General features: G+C 37.3%; 1 protein-coding gene across 1 annotated transcript in view; it reads left to right on the top strand.

The window, feature by feature from the left end:
• The window catches only part of EPC2 (enhancer of polycomb homolog 2), a 145407-nt gene that overhangs the window by 38750 nt on the left and 92733 nt on the right, over window positions 1-13924 (top strand). The window contains exon 2 of the mRNA XM_032145596.2: window positions 8255-8414. Coding sequence (XP_032001487.1) covers window positions 8255-8414 — 160 coding nt within the window. The remainder of the gene's footprint in view (window positions 1-8254; window positions 8415-13924) is intronic.

The raw sequence follows: 13924 nt of genomic DNA, 5'->3' as shown, positions 1-13924 counted from the left end.
TGTCCAAGTGTTCTCATTATTCGGTTCCCACCTATGAGTGAGAACATGCGGTGTTTGGTTTTTTGTCCTTGTGATAGTTTGCTCAGAATGATGGTTTCCAACTGCATCCATGTCCCAGCAAAGGAAATGAACTCATCCTTTTTTATGGCTGCATAGTATTCTATGGTGTATATGTGCCACATTTTGTTAATCCAGTCTATCATTCACGGACATTTGGGTTGGTTCCAAGTCTTTGCTATTGTGAATAGTGCCGCAGTAAACATGTGTGCATGTGTCTTTATAGTAGCATGATTTATAATCTTTTGGGTATATACCCAGTAATGGGATTGCTGGGTCAAATGGTATTTCTACTTCTAGATCCTTGAGGAATCGTCACACTGTCTTCCACAATGGTTGAACTAGTTTACAGTCCCACCAACAGTGTAAAAGCATTCCTATTTCTCCACATCCTCTCTACCTTGTCATTTTATGTTTATAAAATTATTACCAGTATTCATAAGCCTTTATCTCCACTAATTAATGAGTAATGTTTTTGATCTGTGGTTACTGGGGTGCATTGAGTGCATACCAAAACCCTTGTTCAGTTTTAAAACTAAATATGTTTTGAAAATTCTCTAATACATAATCTTATTATTGTATAGAGTTTTTTTTGGGAGAAAGTTGCAGAGAGTCGAGTTACTCATATACTTCAGTTTTATGGTACATTGTTACCATTGGTTTCTACAAGGGCCTTGTCTTTTCCTCTCCTCCCCTCCTCTCACTCTGTTTTCATTTTTATTATGGAATTATTAAACATACACAAGTATAATGAATCTCCATGTGTTCATCTTCTGCAGTTAATTACATATGGCCAATCATGTTTTGTCTCTGACACTACAGTCCAATACAGCCTGAATTTGAAAGGGTATTGCAAGACTCCTCTGGTTTCCTTTATTTATTCTGTTCTCTCTGTCTTTGCTACTCCCATTCTTTTCTCTACCCTCTCAGGCAACCAACCAATACGTTTAATGTGTCTCTTTTGGCAAAATCTATACTGTTTTATGTACATTTGCTTTTAATTTATAGAAATCACATGTTATATCTGATTCTATTTCTTACAAGTTTTCTGAATTAACACTGCTTTTTTTTTCCTTATTCACAAAATATATCACAAGGATCTTAAAAAAATTTTTCTTTAATTTCAATAGCTTTGGTGAAACAGGTGGTGTGTTTGCTTGGAAAAGTCCTTTAGTAGTGATTTCTGAGATTTTGGTGCACCCATCACCTGAGCAATGCACACTGTACCCAGTGTCTAGTCTTTTATCCCTCAATCCCTTCTCATCCTTCCTGCCGAGTCTCCAAAGTCCATTATATCAGTCTTTTTTATTTTTTATTTTTATTTTTGAGATGAAGTCTTGCTGTGTTGCCCAGGCTGGAGTACAGTGGCAAGATCTCGGCTTACTGCAACCTCCACCTCCTGGGTTCAAGCAATTCTCCTGCCTCAGCCTCCCAAGTAGCTGGGACTACAGTCATGCACCACCACTGCCGGCTAATTTTTGTAATTTTAGTAAAGACAGGGTTTCACCATGTTAGCCAGGATTGTCTCGATCTCCTGATCTTGTGATCCACCCGCCTCGGCCTCCCAAAGTGCTGGGATTACAGCTGTGAGCCACCACACCTGCCATTATATCATCCTTATGCCTTTGCATCCTCATAGCTTAGCTCCCACTTATAAATAATAACGTGATGTTTGGTTTTCCATTCCCGAGTTACTTCATTTAGAATAATGGTCTTGGACTCCATCCAGGTTGCTGCGAATGCCATTATTTCATTCCTTTTTATGCCTAAGTAGTATTCCATGGTATATATACACCACATTCACTCCTTAGTTGATGAGCATTTAGGCTGGTTTCATATTTTTGCAATTGCAAATTGTGCTGCTGTAAACGCGTGCAAGTGTCTTTTTCATATAATGACTTCTTTTCCTTTGGGTAGATACCCAGTAGTGGGATTACTGGATCAAATCTACTTTTAGTTCTTTAAGGAATCTCCATACTGTTTTTCCATAGAGGTTGTACTAGTTTACATTCCCTCCAGCAGTGTAAAAATATTCCTTTTTACCACATCCACACCAACATCATTACTTTTTAATTTTTAAATTATGGCCATTCTTGCTGGAGTAAAGTGGTATGTCATTGCAGTTTTGATTTGCATTTCACTGACAATTAGTGATGTTGAGCATTTTTTCATTGTTTGTTGGCCATTTGTCTATCTTCTTTTCAGAATTGTCCATTCATGTCCTTTGCCCACTCTTTGATGGGATTGGTTTTTTTCTTGCTGATTTGTTTTGAGTTCCTTGTGGATTCTGAATATTAGTGCTTTGTTGGATGCATAGTTTGCAAATATTTTCTCCCACTCTGTGGGTTGTCTCTTTGCCCCGCTGATTATTTCTTTTGCTGTGCAGAATCTTTTTAGTTTAATTAGGTCCCATCTATTTATCTTTGTTGCATTTGTGTTTGGGTTCTTTGTCATGAACTCGTTGCCTAAGCCAATGTCTAGAAGAGTTTTTCCGATGTTATGTTCTAGAATTTTTATGGTTTCAGGTCAGTTGATTTTTGTATAAGGTGAAAGCTGAGGATCCAGCTTCATTCTTCTACACGTTAACAGTGCTTCTAAGATGCATCACATTGTATATGCATCTGGACTGTTGATACCAACTGTTTTGTAATATTCATGGTGAGCTTCTACCACATTTGACTTCCCTACTCTCCCACTCATAGATACCCACACTTCCTCAAACTTTCCTCTACAGCAGATACCATTTCAGTGAACCCCTGTGCCTACTTACATACCTGTGTGAGGTTTTCTTTGGGTTATATAGTCAAGACAGGAGTTGCTAGTTCATAGATTATGCAGATTCAGTTTGAGTAATTAATCACGTTGCTCTCTGGAATGGTAGAAAGTCTGTGCTTCCACAGTCATGTATGCAGGAATTTGTATCATATCCTTGCCAACACTTGGCATTATTTTAGTTTTTTATTTTTGTCAGCCTAATCAGTATAAATCATCTCATAAAATTTTTTAAACTTGTGTTTTTCTGATTACTGATGAATTTGCACATCTCTTCACATACTTGTTAGCCTTTTGGGTTTTCTCTTCTGTAAATTGCCTATTTATATCTTTTACCCATTTTTCCTTTAGGGTTACTTTTCCTGTTGATTTGCAGGAGTTTCTTATATATTCTAGATAGTAATCATTTATAAGTTTTAGACATTTAAAATAACATACTATTTTGTCATAAATTTATTAACTTTGTCCGTGGTGTCCTTTATTGAACAAAAATTTTTAATTTTAATGTAATAGATTTTGTTGAGTTTTTTTTGCTTTATTGTTCGTACTTCTGCAATTTTAAGAAGTTCTTTGCTCTTACAGCAGAAAGATATTTCCCCTTTGTTTTCTTCTGTCTATGGTTTTACTTAGCATGTTTAGATATATACAGATATTGTAGGTTTGGTTCCAAGCCACCACAATAAAGCGAGTAACACTAAATAAAGCAAGTTACATGAATATTTTGGTTTCACAGTGCATATAAAAGTTATGCTGGCCGGGCACGGTGGCTCACGCCCGTAATCCCAGCACTTTGGGAGGCTGAGGCAGGCAGATCACGAGGTCAGGAGATCGAGACCATCCTGGCTAACACGGTGAAACCCTGTCTCTACTAAAAATACAAAAAAAATTAACCGGGTGTGGTGGCGGAAGCCTGTAGTCCCAGCTACTCAGGAGGCTGAGGCAGGAGAATGGTGTGAGCTCCGCTCCAGGGGGCAGAGCCTGCAGTGAGCCGAGATTGTGCCACTGCACTCCAGCCTGGGCGACAGAGCGAGCGTCCATCTCAAAAAATAAAAATAAAAAATAAAAGTTATGCTTATACTATACTGTGGTCTATTATGTATGCACTAGCACTGTGTCTAAAATATATACATTTCTTAATTTTAAAATGCCCTGTTGCTAAAAAATGGTTGCTAACAGTCATCTGAGCTTTCGGTTATTCACAATCTTTTTACTGTTGGAGGGTCTTGCCTTGATGTTAATGGCTAGACTGATCAGGGTAATGTTTGCTAAAGGTTAGGTGGCTGTGGAAGTTTCTTATAATAAGGCAGTAGTGAAGTTTGCTGCATCAGTTGACTCTTTCATGAAAGAATTTGTTGTAGCATGTGATGCTGTTTGATAACATTTTACTCACAGTAGAACTTTTTTCAAAATTGCATTCTCAAACCCTGCTCCTGCTTATCAACTTTGTATAATGTTCCGAATCCTTTGTTGTCAGTTCAGCAATGTTCACAACATCTTCACCTTCAGTAAATTCCATCTCAAGAAACCACTTCCTTGCTCATCCATAAGAAACAACTCCTCATCTGTTCAAGTTTTATGAAATTGCCACAATTTGGTCACATAATATTCTGAACAGGCTCCACTTCTAATTCTAGTTTTCTTGCCATTTCCACTACATCTTCAGTTACTTCCTTTACTGAAGTCTTGATCTCCTCAAAGTCATCCATGAGGATTAGAATTCCCTTCTTACAAACTGCTGTTAATGTGGGCATTTTGACCTCTTTCTATGAATCATGAATGTTCTTAATGACATCTACAGTAGTGAATCCTTTTCAGAAGGTTTTCAATTTACTTTGCTCAGATCCATCAGAGGAATCTATGGCAGCTATTGCCTTAAAAAATGTATTTCTTAAATAAAAACTGGAAAGTCAAAATTACTTTTAATCCATGGACTGCAGAATGAATGTTGTCTTAGCAGGCATGAAAATAGCATTAATCTCCTTGTTCATCGCCATCAGACTTCTTGGGTGACCATATGCATTGTTGAGTAGTTGTATTTTAAAATGATTTCTTTTCCCTGAGCAGTAGCCCTCAACAGTTAGCTTAGAATATTTATTAAACCTGTAGAGCACAGGAGAGTAGATTTAGCATATTCTTGAGGGCCCTAGGATTTTTGGAATGGTAAATGAGCATTGACTACAATTAACATCACCAGCTGATTAGCCCCTAACAAGAGAGTCAGTCTGTTCTTTGAAGCTTTGAAACCAGGCATTGACTTTTCCTCTCTAGCTATACAAGTTCTAGATGGCATCTTCTTCCAGTAGAAGGCTATTTCATCTACGTGGAAAATCTATTGTTCAGTGTAGCCACCTTCATCAGTGATCTTAACTAGATCTTCTGGATCACTTGTGATGTTTCTCCATCAGGACTTGCTGCCTCACCTTGCGCTTTTATGTTATAGAGATGGATTTTTGCCTTCAACCTCATGAGCCAATCTCTGCCATCTTCTAACTTTTTTCCTGTAGCTTTTTCACTTCTCTCAGCCTTCATAGAATTGAAGTGCCTTGCCCTGGATTAGGCTTTGGCTTACGGGAATGTTGTGGCCGGTTTGATTTTCTATCCAGACCACTGAAACTTTCTCTGTCTCAGCAATAAGGCTGTTTTGCTTCGTTATTATTTGTGTGTTCACTAGAGTGGCACTTAGTGAGCTTAAAAAGGAGCCGAAAATGTGACTTTATAATGTTTTGTGATTTCTAGTAGGCAGGTCTCCATTCTCATGCCATATTTTCTGCTTCTTTTTAAGTTTAGCTATTCCTAGACTTCTGTTCCTTAGCCAAATTTCACAGTGTTTTTCTTAAATATGCTTATGCGTTCTTGATTTAACTTATTCTGACAAAATGCCAAAGAGATGCTGACTATGATGTAGTATAGATGATTATTTGGGGAAAAGCAGGTATGACTTGATTGGATCTGACAAAACTTGATGCTGCTTGTGGGAGTCCCAATAGCTGCCCTGGCTTACTGTTCACTTGTCTATAGCATAGAAGCTTGTTTGCCCACTTCCTCATATTGTATTTCTTTTCTTTCCCATTTGTTTTTATATCTCTGTCTCTCTGCTTTCTTTAACGGTAATTACTGGCAGAAGATCATGAAATTAATGTAATTCTTTTCTTATTATTTGATATCGATCCCCCTCTATCATCTTACCTTCCTTTTAAAGTACTGGTTATAATCAAACTAATCTACTGTGTATTTTGCATAGAAGGGACCTTCAGTTTAATTTTATTTATGTCTTGCTGAATGAAACTTTTCTTTTTGGACCACTGCACTAATTCCTTTTGTATAATAACATTTCACATACCCTAAAGGCTTGAATGAAATTAAGACCTTCTAATTTCCAAAAAAATGGTGTAATATCTTAGGATTAAGAATTTTGGCTTTGCAAGACTTGGAACCCACCCAAATGTCCAACAATGATAGACTGGATTAAGAAAATGTGGCACATATACACCATGGAATACTATGCAGCCATAAAAAATGATGAGTTCATGTCCTTTGTAGGGACATGGATGAAGCTGGAAACCATCATTCTCAGCAAACTATCGCAAGGGCAAAAAACCAAACACCGCATGTTCTCACTCATAGGTGGGAATTGAACAATGAGAACACATGGACACAGGAAGGGGAACATCACACACGCATTAGGAGATATACCTAATGCTAAATGACGAGTTAATGGGTGCAGCACACCAACATGGCACATGTATACATACGTAACAAACCTGCACATTGTGCACATGTACCCTAAAACTTAAAGTATAATAATAATATAATTTAGAAAAAAAGAATTTTGGCTTTGCATATATATGTATATCCTGGATTGTATTTCTGTTTTGTTACTTAGGGCTATTTGACCTCAACAACTTATGAAACATCCTTATGCCTCAATTTCTTTATATGCATTTTTCATAGCCTGACATGTAGTAGGAATCCAGTAAAGATTTCATTTATTCATTCAGTTAATGTATGTTAAGCAGCTTCTGTATTTTGGCCATTGTACTAGGCATTAGGGATAAGAAATTAACAAAACAAGCAAAAATCATTGCCTTCTTGGAACTTACTTTATGGTAGGGGGAAAGAGGCAGTAAACAAATGAAATCTTCACTATGTTCGATGTTGCAAAGTGGTATGTAGGAAAGTAAAACAGGAAAGGAGTGCTAGAGGAAGAGTACTCTTTTAGATTAGAAAAAAAAAGTCACGGAAGGCCTCTCTGCTAAGATAAGACTGGAAGCAATTTTGAAAGCAGACCATTTGGATATATAGAAACAGCAACACCAGTGTGGCTACAATTAAAGATTGGAGAGGAGAGAGGTCGGAAATGAGATAAGAGAGATGCAGAGTCTTGTAGGTCATTGAGTGATTTTTTTTTTTTTTTTGAGACGGAGTCTCGCTGCGTCGCCCAGGCTGGAGTCCAGTGGCGCGATCTCGGCTCACTGCAACCTCTGCCTCCTGGGTTCACGCCATTCTCCTGCCTCAGCCTCCTGAGTAGCTGGGACTACAGGCGCCCGCCACTACGCCCGGCTAATTTTTCTGTATTTTCAGTAGAGACAGGGTTTCACCGTGTTAGCCAGGATGGTTTCGATCTCCTGACCTCATGATCCGCCCATCTTGGCCTCCCAAAGTGCTGGGATTACAGGCATGAGCCACCACGCGGCCATTGAGTGATTTTTAACCTTTACTGTGAATAGGATGGAGATCAGAAATTCTCTATGGGGTGGGTGGCATGACACAATTTACCTTCCAAAAAGTAAAACTGCTTTATTGGGAATGGGCCATTGTGGGGGAAGGGAGGAAGGAGGGAAAATTCTATTTAGGAGGCTATTTCAGTAAGTTATGGAAGTAATTAAGTGATTAGAAACTGGATATATGTTATAGGAACTGTTCATTTAACCTTTATTTAAAAGTATTTTCTGCCCTGGTAGTAATAAAACTTGTTGAACATAATTTTATCTTTCTTTGAATTATTCAGAATTTTGTACTCTTAAAGTTTGAAGTAATAAATGCAGAAGATACTTAAAATCTGTGATATAAATTTATTTCCTGTAATCTGGAATTTTTCTTTCATCCGGTAGTGGTGACAAACACCTCAATTAATTTAGCAAACATTAATTTTTTGTAATTGAAATTTTCTAGTTTCTGAGTATATATTTAATTTTGTTTAAAAAATTCTACTTACGAAAATTGTAATAATCTAAGGTGTTATCAGTATGAGCCACAAGTATTAAGAGAGAATGATGGCAATGTATATATAGGTCTTTGGCAAAGAAACTATTTATAATTGATTCTTAAAGCACTCTGTGATTATTAACAAAGTAACTTTTATATAAAATTATGCATTGATTAATATTACTAAAACAACTTATGTTGCCTACTTTACATTTTCCAGGAACATCATTTACAGCGAGCGATTTCAGCACAGCAAGTGTTTAGAGAAAAAAAAGAGAGCATGGTCATTCCTGTTCCTGAGGCAGAGAGCAACGTCAACTATTACAATCGCTTGTACAAAGGAGAGTTTAAACAGCCAAAACAGTTCATTCATATTCAGCGTAAGTTTGTTAATTCATTGTTTTCTGTTTGTACTTTAAATTTATCAACCAGTGGAAGTCTTTTCTTTTGCCTAAAGAAATTCTCATTTTTTAATTCATACACACTGATTAATAGAAATGTTAAACATTAAAGGATAAAATCTCTCTGTGCTTACATCTGAATTTGGAAATCATTTTGAGTTTTAAGTAACATTTGGAACATTTGATATTTATGTAGTATAGGATTTTGTGTAGCACTTATACTTTATTACACAGCTAAAAGGTGGTGGATTACTATACCCAAATGAGATTTCCTTTTTTATTTTTTGAGACAGTCTCTCTCTGTCACCCAGGCTGGAGTGCAGTGGCACGATCTTGGCTCACTGCAACCTCTGCCTTCCGGGTTTAAGCGATTCTCCTGCTTCAGCCTCCTGAGTAGTTGGGATTACAGGCCTGTGCCACCACACCCAGCAAATTTTTGTATTTTTAGTAGAGATGGGATTTCGCCGTGTTGGCCAGGCTGGTCTCAAACTCCTGACCTCAGTTGATCCGCCCACCTTGGCCTCCCAAAGTGCTGGGATTACAGGTGCGAGCCACTGCGCCCACCTGAGATTTAAAGGCCCAATGGCCCTAATGTCCAGGAGTAGTCTTCTGAAATTTTTCAGAATCAGATCTAATGCCTTTACTTTCATTTAGTTTTTATTAAAGAATTCTGTGTAGTTCTGCCTCCTTAATACTCTTACTTTTCTCCCACTGTTAGTATTTAAATGATCACCACCTCTAGCGTGAAGACTTTTAACAATCTCCTGTTATATTTACTGTCCTGTGTCTCCTGTCCTTATACTCGTCTAATCTAGCTTCTCTCCACAAAGAACTTCTAGAGTAGGATTTTTCAGCTGATTCCACAGACAGATGCTAGTGTCTTCTTATCTTGTCAGGTGTGTAAAAAAGAAATATTGGGTAGCTTGTTAAAATAGAGATTCCAGGGCTCAACATCCGGCCTACCTGAAGTACCCACCTGTCCGACAACCTACCTGTATGAGAATCTCTGGGTGTGAAGTCTGGTGATTTGTATTTTTAAAGAGTTCCCTGTGTAATTCTGAAGCATCACCAGCTTTAAGACTGACTGTAAGATTGACTGCTTTTCATTGATTCTAAGATGCACTGTTTTCATCTTTGCAGTGAAATTGCATCTTAAATTGCTGTTGTTCAGGATTGAAGTCTTGTTCTTCTAAAGAGAATTTTCATTTGTTTCTGCCAGGCATTTGGGGACACTACCAACTGGAGACCACGTTAAAGTTTTTGCTTGTTTGTTTTGTTCGTTTGTTTTTGGACCACAGTGTTAGCTTTAATTTAGGCTGCAGATCTGCTCAAGGTTCACTTCTTGGGAATATTTTTTGCTTCTCCTTTCTACCTACGGGCAAGTTGAGAAATACAAAATTCTTTGCTTTCCCTTTCTGCATGGCTAATTTATTTAATCTTACACTGAGGGAATAGCCCTTTGGTAATGTAGCTTTATTCAGTAGTATTCTATACTAATATTAACACCCAAGCATACAGCTTTTTTCTTTGTTATGGTGCATATAGTAATGTTGTGTCTTGTGATTGATGGCAGTTTAGATTTGATAGAATTCAATAATAGTCATATTCTCTAGTATGATTATTAGGTCCTTTGTAATTTGTTCCCTGCTTTCTCCTTTAACCTCATTTATTTTTGCTCTTCCCTTCACTCTGTGTACCACAGGGACTACGAAAATTACCCACATTCACCTTCTTTGATATTTAATATTTCCTTGCATGTGCTATTGAAGTCTTCTTTCCCTTCCTATAGCTCATTAAAGACTTAACTCCCTTACGAAAGCTACCTTGACTTTCCTCACTCTACCTGTCTTCTTTGCTTATCATAGTATCTTTTACATACTTCTGTTAGAGGACTCACCATACTTTATTGCAATTATTTGTAACCATTCTTTCTCTCCTTTTAGACTGTGAGCTCCTTGAGGGCAGGAACTGTATATTTTATTTTCTCTTGTGTCTTCAGAGTAAAGTGCTTGGCTTATAGATGCTCAATAAATGATGTGTTTGTTGACTGAATGTTTTAAAATGGCTTTAAAAAGTCTTTTGGTGGTACAGCCATTTTCCACAGATTTCTTTTCTCTGAAATAGATTAGAGAAACAACACATGCAAAAATTATTTATGTATTTTTTTCTCCTGTGTTCTTTGACTTTGAGTCCCATTAGCTTTTTGAATTTGCCTTTACCTTCTATCAGTCAGGAAGGAGATAACTATTCATAATAGGAATTTTAAGGATCTCTCTTATGCCAAAGTATCAGTTATTTTGTATTTTGATAATGTTGGAGTTAGGCAGGAAGACCATTTGTAAAAACCATTCTAGGAAACCAAGAACTAAAAATTGGGTGTAACTCATGTGGGTCAGGCCCATTGAATACAATAAACATTATTCTTGTGTTGGTTTTTTTCATTTCATTTTATTCTATTATTGTAAAAAACAATAAAAATAATAGAAAATTATTTAACCTTTCATTTTTTTCTTTTAGCTTGTCAGCATATACTGCATACTATACAGTATCTTACTGCACGTACAGTATTCTGCCTTTCTAGTCATATTTTAAGTTTCTCAGGTTTTTATATATAGTCATTTAAAATGCATATACCACTTTCCATCAGTTTGATATTTCACAATTTGCTTATTGGACTTAAGATTATCTCTACTAAATTTTAAACTCATTACTGATTTTTTCCAAGGAAGGTTAAAAAAAATTTTTTTAATGTAACTTTTTGCTAAGCCTTTAAGGAGTTTCAGAAAATTTCACTCTGGATTTTTCCTTTTCTTCTTTTAATGATAGATTAGAGAGAATCTCCATTCACTTGGTTAGAAAAAAACATTGTAAAATTGCCACAGTAGGGTGGCCTTGTTCAGGTTCATCACATACTTGCCTGGGCTTTGGCAGAAGCCTCCTTATTGCCCTAGTCTTTATACCTTCCAATCCATCATCCACTGCCACTGTTGTAGTTACTATCCATTTCAAAACTTTCAGTGACTGTCTGTTGACTATAGGATAAAATTTTTAACATCTTTGTGTGATGTATAAGGCACTCCTTTGTGCCCGTCTAGCCATGTTTCCCTATGTGTTCTTCCACTATAACACCAACCTTATTGAAATGAACTGTTTGAGGGTCTTTTTCTTCCTCTACACTGTAACCTCCTTGGGATCAGGGGCTCCATCTTATGGTACTTTAGTATTTTTATTACCTAGTACAGTCCCAGAGTGTAGTCTCAATACACTTTTCCTTCCTAATTTCTTTAACCCATCATGCTTTAAGCTACATTAATAATGAGATCTTTGTAGCTCTTTGAGTTATGCCTTATTTTGTTTATGTCTTCACATAGCCTTTTACTTCTCCACTTGTTAAAATACAACTTGCCTCTAGGATTACCTTTAGGAGCCTTTTGCTGACTTCTCTCAGCATTGTTCTTGGCACTGTTTGCCCCTCCTGTGTCCAGTGCATACTTTCGTTGTGGCACTGACCACCTTCAGTTGTGATTGTTTGCCCTCTGTTGGGCAGAGTTTATTGAGAGAAGGGACTTTTTTTTCTTTGAATTTCACTGCCTAGTACAGTACTTATAGCATGTCGTTAGGTGTGCAGTTAAATATTTGCTGAATAAACAAATGAGTGAAATAATTAATGAAATTAAAAGCATATACTCCGTGGCATTTTCGAGCCATCAGTATTTGTTGGACTAAAAATTGTACACAGAATCACATATAAGGCTAAAATTATTAGTGCATACAGTGAAACTGAGCAACCTGCTGTGTTAGAAATTAAAAGATGAGTTCTGTTATTCACCAACTGTTAATTTAGCCCAAAAAGTGCCAAGAAGGAGTTGGGAGTGGACTCCAACCTGTTATGAAAGTGAGACAAACATTCTTGTTCCTTCCGATCCCTTTCAGTAGCAGTTCTTCATAGTCACCCTTATCAGCTTTATGCAGAACTTATTGAATCATAACACATCGAACTGTCTTTACCAGGTGAAAAGCATCATGAAGGCACAAAGTCTTTGATGACCTAAGATAGTAAAACTCTTCAATTGTGTGCCACATGCAGAAAAAAACGCTACCTGCTTTCATTAAATTACATTTACTTTGGATTTCTCAACCCAAATGTTATAATTTTCATTCCTCTTGGAGTTCAATAATTTTATTAAATTCAGTACCCAAACTTTTTAAGGAAACAACTTTTACATTTCAATAGTATCTTTATCTGATCTCCTATTACCTGTTTTATTTAATATGATAACATTTTACAGTTGATACTAAATATCTTGGAATTGTAGAACATGAAGGAACTTAACATTCTCCTCTCCCCCCCAAACGCCCCCCCACCCCACCAAAGGAGTCTTGCTCTGTTGCCCAGGCTGGAGTGCAGTGGCGCAATATCTGCTCACCACAGCCTCCACCCCCCCCCCCAGGTTTAAGCAATCCCTCTGCCTCAGCCTCCGGAGTAGCTGGGATCACGGGTGTGCACCACCACGCCCGGCAAATTTTTGTATTTTTAGTAGAGACAGGGTTTCACCATGTTGGCCAGGCTCATCTTGGACTCCTGACCTCGTGATCCATGATCCGCCCACCTTGGCCTCCTAAAGTGTTGGGATTACAGGCACGAGCCACCGCACTGGCCTGTCATTGTTTCTTAAGTATTCTGAAGTTAATTTGTATCCAGTTTTGAACTCAAACAGTTCTTGGTAGCAGGACTCTTTTCTTATTTTGAAATGAAAGTTTACTTCCCCCATCTCATTCCCTTAGTCATACAAACATAGAACAGTAGACTGTCTTGACTGAAAGAAGAGTTCAGGAGAAAGGATAGGTGGAGTAATAACTTGTCGTCTGTCAGACAGGGAGAGGAATGCACTCAAAGGGAGTTGAAATGTACTGTTTTGTCGGCTTCCAAGATTTTAAGCCCTGGCAAAATGCCTGTGTGCGGACACTGCGTACACTTCTGTACACTTGAAGCTGACTCTTTCTCAGACTGATAAAGCTGACTGTTGTCAAGTCTACATTGGAAAAGAGAAAAAGTTACACTTACCAACATAAAGTGGACCTGTGTATACCACTAGGTTTTTCAGCATGGTTAAAATAGATGCTGGCCTAACATCCAACTTCAGTCTCATTATCCTTGGAAATGTCTTTTGATATTCTCTGCATTATGCAAAAAATGATAATTGACCTGTTCTTTCAGAGCAAACATATTTTGATTGGAAAGAGTTGGGAAAGATTCAGAACAAATGAAGAGCATTGTTTTGTTTATACAGTAAGACATTGCTAAAAAGGATGCATTCCAGGAACATCATTTTCTTGTAAAAAAAAAATACTATTGGATGTGTATTAAGAAATTGGACATAAATTCCATGAAAGGAGATCACATATTCAAATAAATAAAGACTGGTAAAACAATGCCATGGGTACAGAAGCAGATTTTGTCAGATTTGTGGAGAACACGTTACAGGTGA

This window comes from Hylobates moloch, unplaced genomic scaffold (genome assembly GCF_009828535.3).
Source record: "Hylobates moloch isolate HMO894 unplaced genomic scaffold, HMol_V3 SCAFFOLD_24, whole genome shotgun sequence".
NCBI classification, from domain to species: domain Eukaryota; kingdom Metazoa; phylum Chordata; class Mammalia; order Primates; family Hylobatidae; genus Hylobates; species Hylobates moloch.
This window is presented reverse-complemented; position numbering and strand designations above follow the sequence as displayed.